This window comes from Protopterus annectens, chromosome 14.part0 (genome assembly GCF_019279795.1).
Source record: "Protopterus annectens isolate FY-2018-M chromosome 14.part0, PAN1.0, whole genome shotgun sequence".
Taxonomy (NCBI): Eukaryota; Metazoa; Chordata; order Ceratodontiformes; family Protopteridae; genus Protopterus; species Protopterus annectens.
Genome location: NC_056748.1, coordinates 20,543,436 through 20,565,968, shown reverse-complemented (window position 1 = coordinate 20,565,968; position 22,533 = coordinate 20,543,436). Strand labels below are relative to the sequence as shown.

At 40.1% G+C, this 22,533-nt stretch overlaps 1 protein-coding gene across 1 annotated transcript in view; it reads left to right on the top strand.

Moving 5' to 3' along the window:
- The window catches only part of LOC122789134 (glutamine-rich protein 2-like), a 137,384-nt gene that overhangs the window by 20,959 nt on the left and 93,892 nt on the right, over positions 1-22,533 (top strand). Inside the window, exons 3-4 of the mRNA XM_044056358.1 lie at positions 2,109-2,246; positions 19,121-19,799. Of these exons, the coding sequence (XP_043912293.1) occupies positions 2,109-2,246; positions 19,121-19,799 (817 nt within the window). The remainder of the gene's footprint in view (positions 1-2,108; positions 2,247-19,120; positions 19,800-22,533) is intronic.

The following is a 22,533-nucleotide window of genomic DNA, read 5'->3' as shown; positions in this document are numbered from 1 at the left end:
CATCTGAATATAATGGAAACCCTTTACTCTTAGTTATTTTTTTATCATAAAAAGGTCTGTCTTCACAGTCTATTCTTTTAGCAATATCATGCAATACTTTTTTATGGCATGGCACACAAAATGCAGTTTCTGTTGAATCACACAATAACAATTTGTCATACCCCACATGATTTTCTTTGAGATACTAGTCAAATATTGTAATACATTTGCATAATGCCTTACTATCAACTTGCTCTGATAAGGTTTTACATTTACTAATGTGCTGTGTATACCAACATTGCAATTTACTAAAGCTTGGCTTACACCTGCTTGAATTGTGTCTACTAGCATCCATACTAAAAATGTGACACAGAAAAAAGTCTTTCCAGTTAGCAAAAAAAAACAGGTGATCAGGCTGTTGTTGCTGATGGGTGGAAATATTTCAGAGTCACTCAAGAAGCTGGGGAAACACAACAGGCAGCGAGATGCTGTGAAAGTAGATGTCCACCTTTCTTGAAGATTTAATGGCACTGCAACTTTCCTGGACTTCAGGCTCAATCTGGATTCAGACGTCTAAGAAATCTTTGCTACTGCAAGCTGCATAAACTGGAATACTTCTGTTTAGGATTTACACATATATACAAATGTTAGTTACTGCAGTTTTGACTGAAGTGACCCTCTGCAGGGCTTACCCTTACCACTGTGTTCGAATGCAGATAGGCTCGCCATTGAAAAAATAATTTTATGGTGATAAACAATGTGCTGTTACTCTGATGCTTACTCTGATGGCTCCGAGGTCTTCTTAAGACACTCAGTCTTGCTGGGTGGGTTTTGCTGAAATCAAAGTCTAGCTATAGTTGCATTCACAGTCTGTTGCATACAGCAACTTGCAGAATATACACTGATGAGAAAATATACTTTGTAGCACCAAACTCAGAGCAGTAACAAATAACTTTTTATAACAAACCACACGGACTAAAGTTGCAGCTTCAGGTACTGTTCTACTTTACTTCTTGAACATGGATGATATGAGAGATACAATATTACCTCGGAACAAGTATGTGTTCCTACACAGATATCTCTAACAATGTTATCTGCTATAGTCTCTTTATACTGTTCTAATCACGCAATTCAAATCCTGTTTTTCTCTTGGTATTCTATTTTGGACTTTGTATGAGAGCATCTGTTTGCTGATGTTTGCAGAAAAATATGTTTTTATCCTGTAATGGTATTGTCTTTTAAGGAACCATCTTGTGCAAATGCTGACTTGATCATTCAAACTTCCTTGCTTAACAATGTCATATGATAGAAACATGCACAGATTGTTTTCCTGTTGTCCATTCTTTACAGAAGCAGGTTCCTGTTTTTTTTTACATTCTTGCCAAGTCTGTAAGAGGTCAGCTTTCCTGCTGACAGTGTACTGATTCTGAGGAAAACATGTCCATTAAGCAAATTCCTTATTTTCCAGGCCACAGTCATTTTAGTATGGATGCTGATCACATATTACTAAACTCTATTTCTACATTTAAGCAAGCTTTATTTTATTCCTTATTTATGTTACACATTTCTAGCAGAATTACTTTCAACCTTAAAACCCTGTTGAGCATAATCTTATACAGAGCATCAAAATGGATGCAAAAAACTACCAATGGTTCCTAAGAATAAATGACTATTTCTCTGTGACTGCATGAAATATTATAGCAAATTTCTCAGAATAACAGAGCATGAACCTCATCCACAAAATGCACTTTGATGTCCATTTTGAGCTATAAAGAAAGATATACAACTATATCTTCGTGTAATATAGTTTCCTGCACAAAAAAGTCTAAACTGGTTGGGAGGAGTCATAAGTCCAAAGTCCAGTGGCTAAAACTTCTTTATTCATAAGAAATCAACTGGATTTTTGCTTCTGATATAATAACAACTTAGTAAAGAAAATACTGGTTTTCCACTGGGAGCCTTTTTTTCATTGTTGGAAATGAGTGGCATACACTTCTGATGAAAGGTAGCTAAAAAGCATCCATACTGTTTGCTTGTTTTTACTGATATGGAAAATATTCACTGTAATAATATATGCAGTGAATCTGCTGGGTGAAATATTTAATACAATTCCTCAAACTGTTTTGCAGTTTGATTTCAAAGGATTGTTGGATCGCCTGGCTGCCTTAGAGAGTTTTCGTGATGAGATAACATCCAAAGGTTTGCCAGATCGATTAGCTGCCTTAGAGTATTTTCAAGACCAGATGTCATCATTCGAGGCATCATTGGTAAGTGATTATTTTAAAATACTTTATGTGCATTTTTTAAGATCAGTGTTTTAAAACATTTGTTTGTCCGTCAAGTAACATGACAATTGTTTAAAAAATCCTTGAAGGCAACATTAGTGCAGATGCATACTAAGGGAAAACCATATTTCAATGAAGACCCTTAGAAATAAATACATAAATAAACAAATACATGCATACATACATACATACATACATCAATAAGATACCTTTAATATAGCTGATTTAAATGTGATTAGATTGCAGAAATGTATTGTTTTAAACAAAGTAGCAGGAATTGACTCAGTTTTAACCATTGCAAATACTGTATATAAATCAAGGAAATAATAAAATAGTGGTAATAATAAAATGCAAAACAAAAAAAATATATTGAGGGATTCAGAAACTCCTGATCTTAACTGCAAATGTTAACTGTGGTTAAGTGGTTGAGTGCAGGGATTGATTAAGAAATGTTACCAGTTATAAAAAGCATGAGACCTAGGTCAGGCTATTTACTCTTAGAGTCAGCTTTGTTTGAACCACACAGTTTGGAGAAAGATTTCTGTAACTCTGAAGCATGGTTATGTCTCAGTGCTTCACACCCTAATTTCCAGAAGACAATGATTATGTAGAAAAAGTACAGAGAAAGCCTTGACTACCATACCAATAGTTATTTTATAACATAAAAAATACCTATTATACGCTGAGCTCTTTAGGTTGCCCCAACCCCTTCATAATGTCATTATGTCAGGTTGCCATGGGTGATGACACTGAGCAAAGGAGGGCTACCCTGTTGTAATATTGGCATAGGAAGGAATTATTGTGTAGTGTACATATATTTAAACTTTTCTGTCAGCATTAAAACCAAAGCTGATAAAGGAATGGTTCATATTCCTTTACTGATTTCATAGGTTCATAGGTAGATACTAGGCTATCTGCCCTAGGGCATTTATAAGCCTAGCCAGAGTGTATTTGGCTTCCGCCTCCCTATTAGATTAGCCTACTGTGCCTCTGTAAAGTAGGTCACAGAAGGTACCCTTTTAAGATTAGTTTACTGTGCCTCTGTCTAGCAGGGACACTGGGGAGATCCCAGGGGTGAATTTGCGATTTCCCATCCACGCGTCCAAATTTCGCTTGAAGAGGGTCAGCGAGGGGCTATGTCTAACACGAATTGGGATTCTATTCCAGAGTGAGGGGAGCCTCTGGGAAATGAATCTGTCCCTCCAGCATGTCCTATTTATTTTTGTGCTGAGGTTTAGGTCCTTGGAGCATGTAGCTCTAAGGGACTTGGATTTTTTGAGGTGGAGCATGTCCATTAATTCTGGGTTTGACATGGCTTTGTACGTCAGGCATAGATCGCCTCTGAGTAGGCGGTAAGCAACTGAGTAGAGCTGGAGTTTCTTTAGTCGAGCTGCATAGGACATCTGTTTGTAGCCCATGATCCTCTTGGTGAGGTACTTTTGGGGTCTCTCCAGTTGCTGCAGGTGTTGGGTAAGGTACATCCCAAAAGGGGCATTGTATTCAATTATGGGCCTGATGAGTGACAAGTAGAGGGGCACAATGACCTCTCTTGATCTAGATGCGAACCCTTTCGTGATAAGGTGGGCTATATAGAAGGTCTTTCTAACCACTTTGGCAACGTGATTATCAAAGGAGAGATTACTATCTACGTTGGTCCCCAAATCTCTAATTACTTCTTCCGTACTTAATGGATTACCACCTATGTGGTAATTTGTGGGCACCTTGTTTTTCCCAATGGGGATGACTATGCACTTTTTAGCATTTAGCTTGAGGCCGTGGCTATGGCACCAAGCATCCATCTCTGTGAGACCCTTTTGGAGGATGCTTGTGTCAGCTGGAGATTCAATTATGGCCCCCAGTTTGCAGTCATCTGCGAACTTTGTCAGCCATAATCCCCCTCTGTTAGCCTGAACCTCAGAGAAGTATATACTGAACAAGAGAGGTCCCAGAACTGTGCCCTGTGGGATGCCACTTGTAACTGGTTTGGATTCGGACATGGCACCTGCGATTCTGACCATGTGGGTTCTATCTCTGAGCCAGTTTGCAACCCATCTTGTGATATAGGGGTTGATATTTAAGCTGGTAAGCTTATTTATGATACCCGAGTGGGGTATTGTGTCGAAGGCTTTTGCGAGGTCCAGGTAGGCTGTGTGGACTACCTTGCCCTCATCTATGGCTTTGGTAACTGTTTCAAAGAAATCAACTAGGTTTAAGAGGCAAGATCTGCCCTTAACAAAGCCAAATTGGGTAGGGTCCAGTGTCTGGAGGCTCCCAATGTCTTTGTTTATAAGTTCCATGATAATACGCTCCATAGCTTTACAGACCAGACTAGTCAGGCTTATGGGGCGATAGTTTCCGGGGTCCGTTGTGGCACCACCTTTGTGGAGTGGGACCACTGTAGCTGTACGCCATTCTTTAGGTACATATCCTGTAGTAAGGCTAAGTTTGAACAGTGACTTAATGTGAGGGTTCAGTTCTTCTTGGAGCTCGTGTAAGACACAGCCTGGGACACCATCCGGTCCCATAGATGCTGTGTTGTTTGCTTTGGAGAGGGCAGCTTTCACCTGTGCATCTGTGATGTCAGGGAGGTTACATTCAGTTGGGATAGGCATTTGCTCCTTTGGGGGGGAAGGGGGGGGGAGTTTGCGCTGAATCTGTCTGCCAGGATGTTGGCTATGTCTGTAGGTTTGGTATATTTAGTACCGTTATGCAGCAATTCAGAGCATATCTGGGAGTTTCTGCCCATGTTCCTGACATAACTAAAGAAGGCCTTGTGATTATCTTTAGTGTCTAGGGCAATTTTTCTTTCGAAACTGGCCTTTGATGATTTTATGAGGGATCGAAGTTTCTTGCTAATACTGATCAGAGATGCCTTCCCTTTTTGGGATTTTGCTCTGTCATGTAGTAGCTTCCTCCTTCTGTTGTATAGCTTATTTATGGCCGGGGTCCACCAGACCAGTCTCCTGTTTTTAGAGGAGTGAGTTTTGGTTTTATTTGGGATAGCATGATCCATGCATTCCTGCAGGTGCTCATAGAATGCATTTGTAAAGGATTCTGCGGATTGGGCTGTATTGTCCTCTGGCCCAGGGGCTTTGAAGGATTCCACCTCAGTCTTGAGAAGTGCAAAGTTGGCTTTTGAGAAATTCTTTACAGTGATTTCCTTGGCTGGGGGTGGGGACGGGATATGGATGTCCAGGGAAATTTGTTTATGGTCTGATCTTACCAATGAGGGGTTTACCTCTGGTGTGGAACATAGAGTCCCCATGTTAGTGATGACCAGGTCCAATATGTTGTTCCCTCTTGTGGGAGTGGTGACCAGTTGTTCCATTGCGTTAGAGTTTATAAATTCAAGGAACCGTTGGGCGAGGGTGTTTGGGCTTGAGTAGTTTTCCCAGTCAATGTTTGGGAAGTTGAAGTCACCCGATAACATAGTGTTTGGAGAGACCTTCATATTCTCCAGTGTTCTCAGGAATGCCAAGTGGGGTTCCTGTAATAGGGAGGGTGTTCTGTAGCAGGCTACAAACTGAAAGGCAGTTTTGCCCGCTGTTAGTTGCACATGGATGGTTTCCGATGCTTCATGCAGTGCCACTAACCTGGAGGTGTAGGTATCTTTGATGAATATAGATAATCCACCTCCTTTTGTGCTTTGGTCCAAGTTTTGGGGCCAAAACGCATGGTATGAGTTATAACCTGGTAGTGCTAGGGTGCTCTCAGGAGTCTTGAACCAGGTTTCTGTTACTGCACAGACATCAATTTTCTCCATACTGAGGAGAGCCTTGAGTGCATGCATCTTGAGGTTCAGACTTCTGGCATTGAGTAGCATTACCTTTAGTTTTTTTATCCTTGGGTTGTCTATGGAGGTGGGTTTGTCCTTTGAGCCTTGCCTAAAAAAGGCACTATGGGGGTGGCAAGAGCCTTGGCCAGTATACGAAAACCTAAGGGTGACAGGTGCAAGCCGTCCCTAGCGAAGCAACGTGGCTTGTCGAGCATGTCATCCCAGGCTGACAGACACTGGATCCCCTTTGAATGACACCAATACTTTAGCCAATTGTTGAAACTGATCATTTTGTCTTTATACTGTGGCATCATTCTTGGTGAGGGCAAGATGCTACTCAAGGTCAGGGTCATACCAGCCTGGGCTACATGGTCAGAGAGCTCCTCTATGTCTCTTTTTATGTAGTCCAGGGAGGTACGTCTCAGGTCATTCACACCAGCATGGACAATGACGGAGTCATACTTGTACTTGCTTTGGAGTGACCTGAGTGCTTGCATTATGTGGCGGATCCTGGCACCCAACAGGCAGCTTACAGTGACGTTCTCCTTGTTCAGTCTGGTGAGCGGGACGTCAGTGTGCTGGACAATAGAGTCCCCTATAACAAGTGTATTTGGTGTGTTGTTTGGCCTTAAGGGCAGTGGTTGTGAGGCACACTGATTTTGTGAGATATGTGATTCATGGGTATTGTTGAGGGGTGGCTGTTGCTTGGATATCTGCTTAGGAGGTCTTTGCTGTTTAGGCAGATTTTTATTTAGAGCCTCTGAGTATGTTTTTGTGTGTTTATGTGTTGGGTATGCAGATGCAATAGGTCTGTGTGAGACTGGATTTGTTGTGTGGGTGGTTACCTTTTCCTCCTGACTGACTGTGCCAGTCTTGGGTTGAGAGAGCTCTGCCTCCAGTTTGGCTGTGTAACTGCATCTCTCACATGTATTAGAGTTTGCTGGAAGGAGGAGAGGGTTGTCTGTGTACATAAGGCAATTGTAACATTACCTCAAAATTCCCAGATTCACCAGCTGGACTGGAGAGTAGCCTTGAAACTGACCCTTGGACATACCAGATTAGTATAGGGAACTGTTTTTTTACTGATCAGATGATTAGGAAAGGGAACTGATTTTTCACTTGATCAGGAAGGACCAATCGGGAGTCTAATACTTATGAGAAGTCAAGGAGGGTGTAGTGCTTTAGTTAGTTAGTGTTTCCTTATAAGAGCTGAGCAAGTGCAGGGCTTTAGAAAGAGAATAGAGTGATTACTTTGAGAGTTTGAACAGTTCCAAGGGAAAAAGTGAAGAGCAGACTTTGTGGAGCCTGGAGTAGTTTAAACCTGTTTAGGCGGCGCTGCCCGACGCTGCTCAGTGTGCAAAACCGCGCAAAAAGAGAGTTGTAGGGTTTTAAGAGAGAGATCAAGGAGTTTAGAATTGACCCAAAATGGCCAATAAAACTACAGCTTCTAGGTAGTAACCACTCCTCCAGGGACAGGCAGGCCGCTCAGTGTTAACCACTCCCACTGGTGAACACAGAGACTTCCCCTAGCTCAAGCAAGCACTGGCCTAGAAACTTCCAAACAGTTCAGAACAGCAAATCTGTAACTGAACTTTCTTAACTTTCAGAAAGTGGGAAAAAAGCAAGATTTTTTTGTTTTTTTTCTTTTTGTTGTAGTTTAAAGGTAGCAGAGATACACAAGCAGCAAAATAATCACAACAGTGCAATAAATGACCCCACACTTGAGTGCTAGGCCAAAATCAGGTAAAATGCAGTTTTTAGAGAAAAAAACGATTTTAAATTAAGTGCAACACAGGAAATGCAGTAAACAGGCTCTAGATGTGTTCCAAGTACTGTTACTGTTACAGATATAAACTTTAGCAAACCGGAAAATGCCAAAAAGTAGGCGGCAAAGCAGTAAAACTTAACAAAAAATCAGATTAACAGTAATATGTAGTGTTAGCTTATTACAAATAAAAGTATAACCAATATGCATTCTCCTATAAAATACTGATTTTTTCCCATTCAGGCAATTAAGGGTTTGTATTGACAGTTTGTAAGTATCTTTTGTTTGCATTTTATAAATCTTTAAAAACAGAATTTGATATGAGCATGTGGGAAGTAATGGTGGGTTAGTGGAATTATAACATGGCTACTACTGAAGCTGCAAACTATATATTCAGTAAAATACTATATTTATTTTTCTGGTTGGCAAACACCATCAAAATTGTCTTAATTTGAAGTAGCACAGCAGTTTTATGAAATACAGCTGCTGGCTTCTGTCTTTAAGAGTATTTTTAGATTATTCATTCAGAAGAATATACACTGATATTTTACTGTTGTATACGTCTTTTTCTTCATTAAACATGAGATGAATTGTATAAGTTGAAAATTTAAAATGAAATGCTGTACTGTTTGGGGAAGATGTATTTTTATTATACTGTAACTTGTCTAGTCCAGATACAGATTTGCTGTATCCAGGACTGTTTGTAAGCTTCTGACTCCCTCCCCCAAGCCTTTCTTTGTTGGAAGGAAGCCTTCTAGCTTATCAGTGGGAGTGGTAAGGACTAGGTAGCCTATCTACCACAAGAGGAGTGGTTTCTGGCCCAGAAATTGTAGTTTGTTGGCCGTTTGGGCAGTTTTTCCATCCCTTTCAACTTTCTGGTTTAAAAGCCCATGTTTGCATGGGTTTACGCTTGTTTAAGCTCTGCCTAGCGTCGCCGATCTGAGGTAAACTATTACTGGTGCCAGATACTCTGCTCTTCAGTTTTCCCCTTGAATCTTGCTAGTTCTTTCTCTCTTGCACTTCAAATAGCTTAATCGCTTTGCACTTCAACAGGTTTTTGTAGCAATTATTGTAGTACATCTAAGTGCCATCAGCACTAGTTGTTCTTCATGGAAATAGCTACAGTACTTAGTAATTATGACCACCACTCCTGGCATGATTAAAAGGCAGTGATAGAGATTGTATAAATTAAAATGCCTATAATCCATACATAAAATGCACAACAATTCATAAAGACTGTTTTTTTATGTGGAAGTAACTTTCCAAACTCATGTCTATCTTGCCACAGGAGTCTAGTATGTAAGCCATACCATAAGATATATCCTGTTTTGATAAACAATCTGTTTCATTCTAGCTTTGTTAGTTCTTCACATATACAACAGTTAAATGTACCTTCTGCAGTCACCTAAATCTCATACAGTACAAATGTATGCAATCATTGTCAGTAATGTAATAGACTACATAAAAATGTTATTTATAGTAAATTTTGCAAATGTACAAAAAGAAAAAAGTTCTGACATAGTAGAGTGTGCTATTAATATTAACCTTTTAAAGAAAAGGTTTTCACAGCTTTTCAAAATTTCCCTAGAGACAGTAGTAAGGGACAATAATGCCATTTAGAGGAACAGACTCAACATAGCATTCAGACTTTACATAATGACATTTCTGGTTTAATGTAACAATCAGATAGAGCCCAACAACATTTACTAAGTGCACAAACTACGGAGGTTAATCTAAAAAGACAATTACAAAAAGCCCAGCAAGGTTTACAAGGGCTACAAAATACATCAATTGACATTGGGCAGGGTTTAGCAGAAATTACAGTTATTTCTCCTGCTGATATATATATCAATAGTCTTGTTTATTGCAGACTCTGCCTCAGTGGCAAGACAAGAAAAGGAATTTTGTGTCAATATGTTGGCATTTAAACAATGGTTGACATACACTGTGTGGTCTATTTCAGATGATACTTTATTTAAATGTTTTTTTTTTCTTTTTTGCATTTATACATGCCAGTTTGGGTCAGACGGGGATTTGTCGACAGTGTTGTCAAAACCCTAAAACATGCTCCAGTACTATGGGAGTTATGGGCATTCACTCCCAGAATGATTTACAGGGAAAGTTTAGTATTGTCAAAATCAAAGCACATAAAAAATGTAATACAGAAGAGGCTCCAGTAAATGCCTTGGCAGATGTCAAAGGAAGGCAAGCAGCTGAAACTGGTGAGTGTCTAGACTCACATAACTGTTTTAAAAAACTATCTCAAAATGATCAGGCAGTCTAAATAGCATGACAGAAAAAAACAAAATAATATTTTGGTCAGGCAAAATGGTATGTTAAAGCAATTCCGTCAGACAGTTAATGACATTGTGCAAAATGCAGATGCAGCTTTAAAATGAGTTTCTGCCAGACAGATAGATACAGAACTCCACCTAGAGCAAGACAACGCCAGAGTGCTAGACAGTTTTAAAAAAGTACACAATATTGCAAATGCACATACAAAATGTACAAAAACAGCTTGTAGACTACATGGGGAAAGGAAGGGGACGTAATACATGGTCTGATAAAAGAACAAACACAGGGGGAACACGAGCAGCTTCTGCTCCACCAGGGTTACAGATAGATACACAACAAAGTTCACAAAAACAGGTGATATGTTTTACTTGTAAGAAAAAAGGCCACATTAAGCAGGATTGCCCGTATTACAAAAGATGGAAGTAAAGTCAAATACAAAAGGGTATCTATGCAGAGAATAGTGCTTCTTCAAAACCCAAAAATAAGGAAAAAAATCAAGATAAAGAAAATACATTAAGGGAGAATCAGTCACAGGAACAAACACAGAGGGATACAAAAAATAAAGTATACCCTATGGAATGCACAGAAAACCCACCATATAATCTCACACACGGTGCAAATCAGGAATTAAAATGTGAAATTGAAAGTACAAAGTACACATTAGACAGGGAAGACACTAACAGTCAACAGGGAACAGAACATGCAGTCTGTGTAATCAGAGACATACCCAAGAAAACAGATCAGAATGAATATGATTCTGATTAGGGGTGTGCCCCCCCAAGTAACCTTTCTCACAAATTTTAAACGTGTAAAGGACGGACGCCCGTTAGTGGACGTATGGGTAGAGGGGATACTATGAAAAGATGTCCTGCTTGATACAGGGGCAACAGTCTCAGTCACTAACAAACAGTTACCTGTAAATCAGTTCAAAAAATCTTGTATTCAAGGCTTTGATGGCAGCACTTGCATAGCCATAAGCAGTTGTTGTTGTTGTTGTGTCTTTCGGCTTTTCCTGGTTAGGGGTTGCCACTCCAGTCCACTAATGATTGGCAGTAGATTTTTACATGCCAAGTTGCCGGCCCTGAAGCACAACCTTCAACGAAGGTATGCCCATTCACGCATGTCTCCAGACAGAAGATGCTCTAGCTGAGAATTGAACAGGACAGCGTCTTACAGTGAGGCGACAATGCTACCGCAGCACCACCACCACAGTTGCATGGCCATAAGCAGTAAGTCATTTAAAATGTTTCACAAAAAATGGATCTTCAATACAGGGTACATTTCTTATGAATTCCAGTTGCGGAACAACAATCCTTGAGGTTGATATTCTCAGCAAACTGGTAATAGTAATTAATTTCAATAACAAGGTTTTATGATCTGCCACAATGGAAGACAGTTGGGATATAGCTCAGCAATTTCCTTGCTTTGTAATTGACGTAAGTAATTATAAAAAAAACATTACTAAGAGACATTCACAGCTGCAGGATAAATGGGTGCAAATCAAATCACAATTTCAGCCCTTATGGGCTACATCAAAGACAGACTGTGGCAAATTATCAGTACCAGTAAGTGTAGGTAATCCTTCAGATTACATTCCTCCTTTTCAAAAGCAATATCCAATCCCCAAAGAAGCGGGAAAGGATATGAAGAGGTGTATAGAACAATGGGAATAGGTAAATCATAAATAGAAAAGAGCATATATGCAAATAACCTGCAAACATCAGGGTACACAGAAAAAAGAGGTAAGCAATAAACAGAAGGAAGGACAAACCCCTTGCCTTACTGAAAAGGGTAATTACAAACACTAACAGTAAAATAAAAATAGTAAATTATGACCAGTAGAATATGGGAATAATCCTCCCTATAACCCAGATCATGGCAGGCAATAGGCATTAAAGCAATAAATTAACGAAACACAGGTTATCAGTTCACAGCAAAGTAGAGGGATCTTTTAAACTCAATGTAAATTAATTAAACAAAGGAGACAGGAAAAGACATAAAAATAAATATTACTTTACTGGTTTAATAAGCCAGGATGGATTCAAAATAAACACAAAAATAACCTACAGACATAAAGACCTAGAGTAATGTTAATACAGATACAGTGTAAAGTTAAAGTTAATACAAATACAGTGTAAAGTTAAAGTTAATACAGATACAGTAAATACATTTACAGTAATGCAAATGGTATATGCAAAATTAACAATGCAATTAAATGTTGAGTATGTAAGTCCACATCTACGTCTGGAAATAGAGTAACATTTAAGGCAGTACCTATGACAAATCCTAAATGACAAAAGGTTCTATGGTAACAAGAGAGGGTCAAACCCCTCCCCCACATTAAAAGTACAGTATGTCTCCAAAGGCAGCTTATGCATACAGCAAACAGGATCAGTATTGGTAAAAACAGTGACTGTAATGTCATATTTTCAAAAGAATGTCTTACATAAAATATAACAGCAAACAGTCTTATAAACAAACTAGTACAGCAAAGAACATCATTAGTCAGACTGGTGCAACTGCCATCCTGGAAATAATACACAGAAATACATAGAGGTAGTAAAGTACAGAGTCATTAAAAACTTAGACAAATAGCATTTTTCAAATAATAAAAATCCAAGCAAAAGTAGCACACCATGTTGATTCATAAAAATCAGTGTAAGTTAATAACAATCAAACAGTATCAGTACATAACAGTCTGTTAACAGTTTTAGGAAAGTTTAAATTTGTTTCTATAATAGCAATCTATGGATAGGACAAGGCAATCTAAAAAAATGTATGCAAATAAAACAGCTGCAAAGAAAAAATGGGGAGAGATACTCTGATATAATAGATCATGAGATAGGGACATCGTGATCAGATACCTGATTTCAATATATTTTTGGACCTGCAAAATTTGTTTGCAAAGGCATGTAACAAGTCAAATTGTTGTTTTTTTAGCCACATTCCTTACAGAGGGAAAAATGCCATTGCATGCAGTCCCTGCAGAGGTTACACATACAGGTTTTATGTTTAAAGAAAACAATCAACGATAAAAAAAACATTTACAGTTGATGAAAATAGAAAATGGGACTCTGTTTTCAAAAGAAAAGGACAGTCACAGTTGCTACTTTACACCAACTCTGGTCATGTGAAAAAGCTTGAGTATAAAATAAAAACAGCATGGGAGTGAACACATAATACTTCTTTTAAGGAAGAGATGAAAGAAGAGAAAGTCTGTTACCGAGAGTATGCAGTTCCAATAATGAGAATTACTCACACATCACCAGAGGACATGGTAAAAAATCACCAGAAAAAGAGGGAAGTTCATGATAAAAAAATAAGGAAAGATTTTAAAACAGCTGGACATAGGAAATGGTGTTATTTCAGGAGCTGAATTTTTTCACTGGTATGGTGCCACTAAGGCAATATGGAAAGTTGTAAAGTTAGCAAATGCAACTTATGGAGCTATCTCAGATTTAACAGAGGAGATGTGTTATAATGTTATAAAACTGTCAAACAAGTAACTGTTGTTAACAATGAAAAAAGGCTATTAAGTACAGAGGACCACATTTTCCTGTAAATTGCTTTTTTAATATTCTTTTCCCAAAGCAATAATGAAATTAAATGTATGTTGCAATGCAAAAAAAATATGCTTGTTTCTAATACAAGATTTTACCTTGTAAAGCAAGGGTTAACTTAACAAGATTTTGAAATAAATGCTTCTGTGTAACTGCAAGGCTGACAACTTGCTTAAGCAAGCATGAAAGCAGTTAAGAATAGATACATAATAATGGCTGTGTGTCTGACACCTGCAAAAATAAAACATGCTTAGTTAAACTACTGGCTAAGTAGATTGTTCTCAGGATGGTTGGGTACTATAATTTCCACATTAATTGTTCTTGTTGTCATTATCAGCTTAATTACAACAGTTTGCATATATGTTAAAAATTTGTGTCAATAAAAGTATTAATCAAGTAACAGCCATCGGTAATGTAACACTGTATGAAGAGATAGCATTGAATGCAAGGGATTCATATGTTGCAACAGACCAAGGGATTCAAAGTACTGAAGATCGTATTGTGTTGTAAATTGTCTTACAACTTTCTTGGTTTTAATTAAACAGGGGGAATTAATAGAGATTGTATAAATTAAAATGCTTTCCCCAAAATTATACTGTATATGCAGTAAAAGAAAATAAGACTTGCTTTGCAATAACAGTCAATTTCTTGTAAATGTTCAGCTTAGATATTAATAACATATAGCTGTGGGATTACTGTAAAAGGCATCCTGTTATAGAAAAAAGGAAGGTGACTTTCTGTGAGCTTTCAGATGCAGAAATAAATGAAATAAAATACAGACACTTCAAGTAACGTAAAGATGATGTGGAGAGACTTTTTGTGAAGTCTTCAGATACAGTAAGGAAAAAAAAAAACAAAGAAGGATATAGAAGGATATATTTGTCACTTCAACAGAAACTGTTCGGGCTAGAAATAACCATGAACTTTTTCATGACTCAAACAGAAACCAGAAGAACAAGTCACAAGGACATTAAAAATAACATTGTTTTTGACATTTAAAAGAGTATATAAACTGGACAGTAATTTTCACTCTTTAGTGACATTTTTGGACTGAGTGTTTATTGGTCTATAGTTATGTGTCCAGCTGTGTTATAATAGAATTTAAATAACTCTGACAGTATTAACTGTTTGGCAAGAATTTGTACTAATACAAATACATATTAATGGATACAGTAGTATGGTGTCAGCCTAGCTCTCTGCTAATAATATTTTAATAATATTTTACAGGCAGTTCCCTGTGCTTTCTCCTATTAACCTGATGCACTTGGGCATTCTGAGGTAGTGTAGCAACTGCCTCATGTACACAGACAACCCGCTCATCTTACCTCCCAACACTCAGACTTGTCAGAGATACACTTATATCACCAAATTGGAAGCTATGCACTCTCCAACCAAGACCAGACTAGCTGGTCAAGAGGAGAAGGTCAACACCTGCACTACACCACATGGAACACATAGCCCTCCAGAACACCCACTATCACAGCTCTCACATAAAAACACAAACCACACACTCACCTTCATGGAGGCACTCAATAGAAATTTACCAAAACAGCAGAGACCTTCAAGACAGAAACGCACTCAATCACCACAACACAGCACAAACCACAGGACACGTAGCTCACCTCCACAGTATGCCCCTCAACTTAAGCCCCTAAGGCTAAACACCTTGCCCAATACACTAATCATGGGTGACTCAATATTGAGGCACACAGATGTCCCACTCACTAGGTTAAATAAGAAGAAGGTAACAGTTAGCTATCAGGTGCCAGAATCTGAGACATAACACACACACTCAGGTCACTCCACAACAAGTACAAGTATGACTTTGTCATTGTCCATGTGGGTGTAAATGACCTGAGATGCACCTCCCTCGACTACAGGAAAAGAGACATAGTGGAGCTCTCGGATTATGTGGCCCAGGCAGGTATGACCCTAGTCCTGAGCAGTATCCTACCATCACCCAGAATGATATGTAGTACAAACAAAAAATGATTGACTTTAACAAATGGCTAAGTTTCTGGTGTCATTCTAAGGGGATCCAATATCTGTCTGCTTGGGATGACATGACTGACAGACCTTGATGCTTTGCCAGAGATGGCCTGCATCTGTCACTCCTGGGTTTCCGGGTACTGGCTAAGGCTCTTGCTACCCCTATAGTGCCTTTTTAGGCGGTATTCCAAAGACCAAATTACCACCATAACAGCTATAAATAAATGCAACCTGAGGGTCATGCTGCTCAATGCTAGAAGTCTAAATCTCAAGAAGCACTAGCTCAAAGCACTCCTCAAAATGGAAAACATTGACATTTGTGATGTAACAGAGACCTGGTTTAAAGTGGCAGAAAGCACCCCTGTGCTACTAGGCTATAACTCATTCCACACCTTTCAGCCCCGAAACATAAACCGTAGTTCAAAACGTGGTGGGGTCTCCATATTCATAAAGGATATGTACACCTCCAGACTAGTAGCCCAGCATAATGTATCTGAGATACTTCCGGTACAACTAACATTGGGTAAAATGGCGATCCAGGTCATAGCCTGCTATAGGTCCCCAACCATGTCCCTAGACTCTCACTCCACATTCCTTAGCACCCTGGAATCTATCAAGGTCCAACCCAACATTCTCATACTAGGAGACTTCAACTACCCCCCATCAACTGGGAGAACTACTCAAGCACCAATACACTTGCCCAACCTTTCCTGGAATTCATCAGTTCCAATGCTCTGGACCAGCTCATTCTGACCCCCACTAGAGGAAGCAACATCCTTGACCTGGTTATTACTAACATGGGCGACTATTGCTCTACACCAGTAGTCAATCCCTCTCTGGTCAGATCTGACCATAAACCATAAACCAATCACCATGGAAATCCACATATCACCCACATCCCACACAAAGGTAACCACCTTGAAAAACTTCTCCAAAGCTGACTTTGGGCTCCTAAAAACAGAGGTGGCTAACTTCACATCACAGCTAATGGAAAATAGCTGCATGACTGCCGAATCGTACACCAATGCACTGTACGAACATGGATATAAATGCATGGAACTAGTCATACCCAACAGAACCAAGACACTCTTCCCCAAAAAAGGAAGCCAATCTGGTGGTCCCCTGCCATTAATAAACTCTACAACAGAAGGAAGAAACTGTTGCAGAAAAAGGTGAAGTACCAAGACTGGAAAAACTCCCTTATTAGCTTCAACAAAAAGTTGAAATCCCTCATCAAATCCTCTAAAGCCAGCTATGAAGGCAGAATTGAGGCAGACACTAAAAACAATCACAAGGCCTTCTACAGTTATATCAAGAACCTCCATAACAATACCCAGATTTGCTCTGAGTTATTGCACAATGGTACCTCCTATACTGAGCCAACAGATATTACTAACATACTGGCTGGCAGATTCAGTGCCAACTTTACCCCTCTCTCCCCCCTAAAGGACCAATCACAATACCGGAAAAATGCCAGGCACCCAGCATTACTACAGCACAGGTTAAAGATGCATTGCCCAAGGCTGAAAATACAGCTTCCATGGGAACCGATAATATCCCTGGCTGTGTTCTACATGAACTACAAAGTGAACTGGTGCCACATCTGTGTGCCCTGTTCAGTCACAGCCTCACCTCAGGCTTTGTCCCTACTGAATGGCGCACTGCTACAGTCATCCCTCTCAATAAAGGGGGAGCAACTACAGACCCTGGGAATTATCGCCCTATTAGCCTGATGGGTCTGATATGTAAAGCTATGGAGCACATCATCATGGGCCTGATTAACAAAGATATAGGACATCTCTAAACTCTAGACCCCGCGCAGTTTGGCTTTGTGAAAGAGAGATCATGCTTGCTCAACCTGGTGGACTTCTTTGAGTCAGTCACCAGGAATGTGGATGAAGGTAAGGCAGTGCATGCAGCCTACCATGATCTGGCCAAGGCCTTTGATACCATTCCTCACTCGGGAATTATTGATAAACTCACCAAACTAGGCATCAACCTCTATATCACTAGGTGAGTTGCAAACTGGCTCACAGATAGAACACACAGTGTGAAAGTAGTAGACACCAAGTCAGACAGCTGACCAGTCATTAGTGGAGTCCCACAGGGATCAGTCCTGGGTCCTCTCCTGTTTGGCATCTACTTATCAGACTCTGGGTGACCAAGTTTACATATGACTGCAAGCTGGGAGCCATTATTAACTCCCCAAGTGATGTTGACATCCTACAGAAAGGCCTCACTGAGACCAATGACTGGTGTCGAAACCATGGCCTTAAGCTTAATGCCAAAAAATGTGTCGTCATCCCCTTTTGTAAAAACTCAGTTCCCACTAATTACCACATCGATGGGAGCCCACTGAACATTGAAGGCATTATAAGAGATCTGGGGATGCAGGCAGACAGCAGCCTCTTCTTCAACCACCACATTGCCACTGTGGTCAGAAAGTCCTTCTATGTGGCACATCTCATTACCAAGGGTTTTGCATCCAGGAAGAAAGAGGTCATAGTCTCTCTCTACTCTTCCCTCATTAGATCAATTGAGTATAATGTCCCATTTGGTATGTACCTCACTAGACACATGCAACAACTGGAGAGGCCACAGAAGTACCTTATGAAGAGGATCCTAGGCATTAAACACATGTCCTACATGGACTGACTCAAAAGACTCCAGCTATTCTCTGTCTCATATCGCCTACTTAGAGGCGATCTTTGCTTGATTTACAAAGCCATATCTGACCCAGCTCTGTTAGAAATGGTACATCTAAAGATATCCCAATCCCTCCGTACCACACACTCCAGAGACCTCAACCTCATTACCACAATCAACAGAACATGCTAGAGGGACAGGTTCCTCACCTAGAGACTGCCCATGCTCTGGAATAGACTTCCCATACATGTCAAGCAGAGCACCTCGCTGTCCCTCTTCAAGAGAAATCTTGATGAGTGGATGGGAAATATAATGTTCAGCCTGGAGATAACTCCAGTGCGTCTATTTGATACAGGCACTGGGAACTAACGTTGGGCGGCACAATGCCAGGGCACTTGTACAGGTTAGGCTTGTAAAGGCTCCAGGGCCATTAGCTTAGTACACACCAATGAACCTATGATTATATTACTTATTTTAAAATTCAGCAAGTAGACCATCTGAGACCAAAAGGCCTCTTTCAGGGTGATCTGCAAGACAAGAAAGTTAAGTAACATGCTCAAGGTTTCACAGTATGTGAGTGGGAGATGCTAATTGGATTCTGATGTACTTCTCCAGCCTTATAGCTCCTGTGTTTTAACCACAGTTTATATGCTACTGATAGACCCTGCTGAACTCAGCATATATTGTTGTCAAAGCATGCTAAATACTATTATATAAAAGGCAGACAGTTTGCAGTAAACATTGTGATTGAGAATGGTGATTTTTATGTTGCACATTGTTTAACACTAAAATATATCAGCCTTCTCTTTTAATTTTGAATTTACAGACAACATCACCACAACAGCAACCTTTGGGTATTGTGCAGCCAGGTGCCCAAGTCACTGATCAGCTTTACCAGTCCAGTCCCCCATTAGGCCAGCCTGATTCTCAATCTGGCCAATTTTGTCAATCAACAGCCCAGGACACTCTGCCTAGTGTACAACCAGGCTACCCTAACCAGTCAGTAGAACAGAATCAGTATGGCGGTGAACCAAGCCAGACAAGCCAGCCTAGTGCCCAAAGAGATCATCTCATAGAACGTGAAACCCAACCAGACCAGCAGCAGAAACCTAGTACCAAGCCCAGTCAAGTGTACTACCCAACCTTGCAGGTGAGTCAGGAATACATTCAAACAGGTCAGCCACTACATCTGGATGTAACTCAAGACCAGCAGCCTGCCTCAGTTGCATCTCATTCCACACCCTCTAGCAGTTCTACAAGTGTTTCACCTCAGCCAATGATGCCAAAGCCCTCTGGCTTTGCCACAGTGAGTCAACCTGCATCTTCAAAAACCTCCATTATCCCAGCTCACTTAACTAATACTACTGATATGCTGCGTGAAATTGGAAAACTTACAGATCAGCAAAAATCCTTGAAAAAGCGGCTCATTGAGTTAGAAGTAACCATGCCCACAAAAGCTGATATTACAATGCTGGATAAGCTGAAGGCTCTAATGGTAACTATAGGTAAGGACTCCCTCATTTACTCTTTTTTGTATTTATTTCATTTTAATATTACAATTATGCATTTAAAATTATAATTAATATATATGAAGCCTGTCACCAGGTCTAATGAGAGCATGTTATAACTTACAGCACAATTATCATGTAAAGCCTAGTCAGTTTGGAAGTTGAGCATTATTAAGTGCTTGTATAGGAACAAAAATGATAAAAAAAAAACTTTACCAAAGCTAACTACAGCCTACTAAGTGATGGTATAAAAAGCTTCAAACCACCTGCAATCGCAGACATCAATGATGATTATGCAGTAGTGTATTCAAATGCCCTGTACAAACACCTAAGTGACTGGATAAATTCTGCTGTACCTGACAGGATCAAAACCAGGTCTTTCTATAAAAACAAGCCACCATGGTGGACTTCAAGTATAAACAGATTATATAATAAGAGGAAGAAACTTTTGTCTGAAAGCAAGAAGGATATCACTCTGCAGAGGAAGAGTTCCATCCTAAGCCTAAACAAGAAAATCAGAAATCTTGAAAAGTTTTCTAAAGCAAATTATGAAACTAAAATCACATCCCTGGCCAAGGATAATCATAAGGCATTCTTTAACTACATCAAAAGTCTAAAAGAGAATGTGCAGCTATCTGCTGAACTGGTTGTAGATGGGATCACTCATAATTCACTGGAAGATATTGCCAACCTGCTAGTTGACAGATTCAGCATGAACTTCACCCCCCAACCCCACCTACCATATCCCAAAGTATACCTTACACCAGCCCTATGCCTAGTATCTCTAGAGAACAGGTCATCTCTGCACTCACCAAGGCCAGAAACACGTCTTCAAAGGGACCTGATAATATCCCAGGTTGTTTACTAAATCTAAAACAAGACCTAGCAGACTCTCTTGGCAGTCTCTCTAATCATAGCTTGAGAACTGTCTATGTTCCTGCAGAAATGAGAGCAGCAACTGTAATTTCCCTGCACAAAGGGGGGGGGGGGCATCAACTGACCCTGGGAACTACAGACCCATAAGTCTAACCAGCCTCATCTGCAAAGCCATGAAAAGAATTATAATGCATCTTATCAGCAAGGACATAAGCGACTTCCAAATGCTGGACCCAACCCAGTTTGGCTTTGTTAAGGGTAGATCATGCTTATAAAATCTGGTAGATATCTTTGAGAAGGTCACCAAAGCCATGGACAAAGGTTAGACAGTGCACACAGCCTATCTTGACCTTGCCAAGGCTTTCGACACAGTCCCCCACTCTGGCATTGTTGAGAAACTCTCCCAGCTGGGGATTAACCCTTATGTTACTAGATGGGTAGCCAGTTTGCTCACTGACAGAACACAGCCTGTCAAAAACTGGTGACTCCACTTCCACCAGTAGACTCATCATCAGTGGAGTACCACAAGGGTGTGTTCTGGGACACTTACTGTTTGGCATCTGTTTCTCAGAAGTCCAGACCAAAGTAAATGGTTCACTGATGATTGCAAACTGGGAGCAATCATTCAGTCCCCCAACAATATCAACATATTACAAGAAGGGCTAACACAAATGAATGATTGGTGCCAAAGCCATGGTCTAAACCTAAATGCAAAAAAAAAAAAAAAAGCATTATTATTCCCTTTGGCAAAATGGAATTTCCTACCAATTACAATATGTACAGCACCCCCTTGAGTTCCAACCCAGTGGTGTGAGACTTGGGAACATAGGTTGCTAGTAAAATGAGCTTCGACCACCAAGTTTCCACAGTGATAAGGAAAGCCTTCTAAGTAGCGCACCTCATAAGCAAGGGCATAGCATTCTGGTCAAGGGATGCTATAACTTCACTGTACTTGACCCTCATCAGTAGAGTACAATGCACCCTTTTCCATGTACCTCACCAGACACCCGCAGCATTAGGAGAGACCTCAGAGGTTTCAGACTAAGAAAATACAGGGACTCCAATCTATGATCTATATGGACAGGGTGAAAGCCCTGTCACTTTACTCTGTATCTTATAGGCTGCTGAGAGGCAACTTGTGGGTTGCCTATAGGACAATCTATGACCCTGCCCTAATGGAAATGTTGTCCATCCACAAGTCAAGTGGCACAAGAGTCACTCACTCTAGAGATCTCACCCTAGACTGTGACATTAACAGAACATGCTGGAGAGACAGATATGTCTCCCAGAGACTGCCGCTTCTCTAGAATAGACTTCCTATTCATGTAAAACAGAGCTGCTCACTGACCCTAATCGAATACAGCCTAGATAATTAGATGGGAGACAGCAAATTCACCCATGGGGGTGGCACCCATGTCCCTCATGGACAGGAGTAGCTGGTGTTGATCACAGACCCACTCTGTTTATAAATTTGTTCTATGAACTACCAAAAAAGAACAAATGGGGATATTTGGGATTAACATGGCTAGGATTGTAAGGCTCTAGGCCCGCTAGCCTATTGACCTCCTATGATCCTATGAACCTATGTAAAGGGTGGTAAAACCTTTTAAGATGGTTGGGTGCCTTACTGTCCCTGTAACCACTTGCCTAGTGTTGTTCTTAGGTTCCTATGCTGCTATACAACATTATTTTCTACAATGCTGTACTCTTAGGTCACATTTCCTATTATGCCTGCTTCCCTAGATGTCAAGATGGTGAATGCCTTGCATTAACCCTGCTCCCTGTTGGTGGAGTATGGGGCAGCATGTGAATACATTTTCTGGGCTAGGGATTGACTGTTACAGCAAGGACAGTT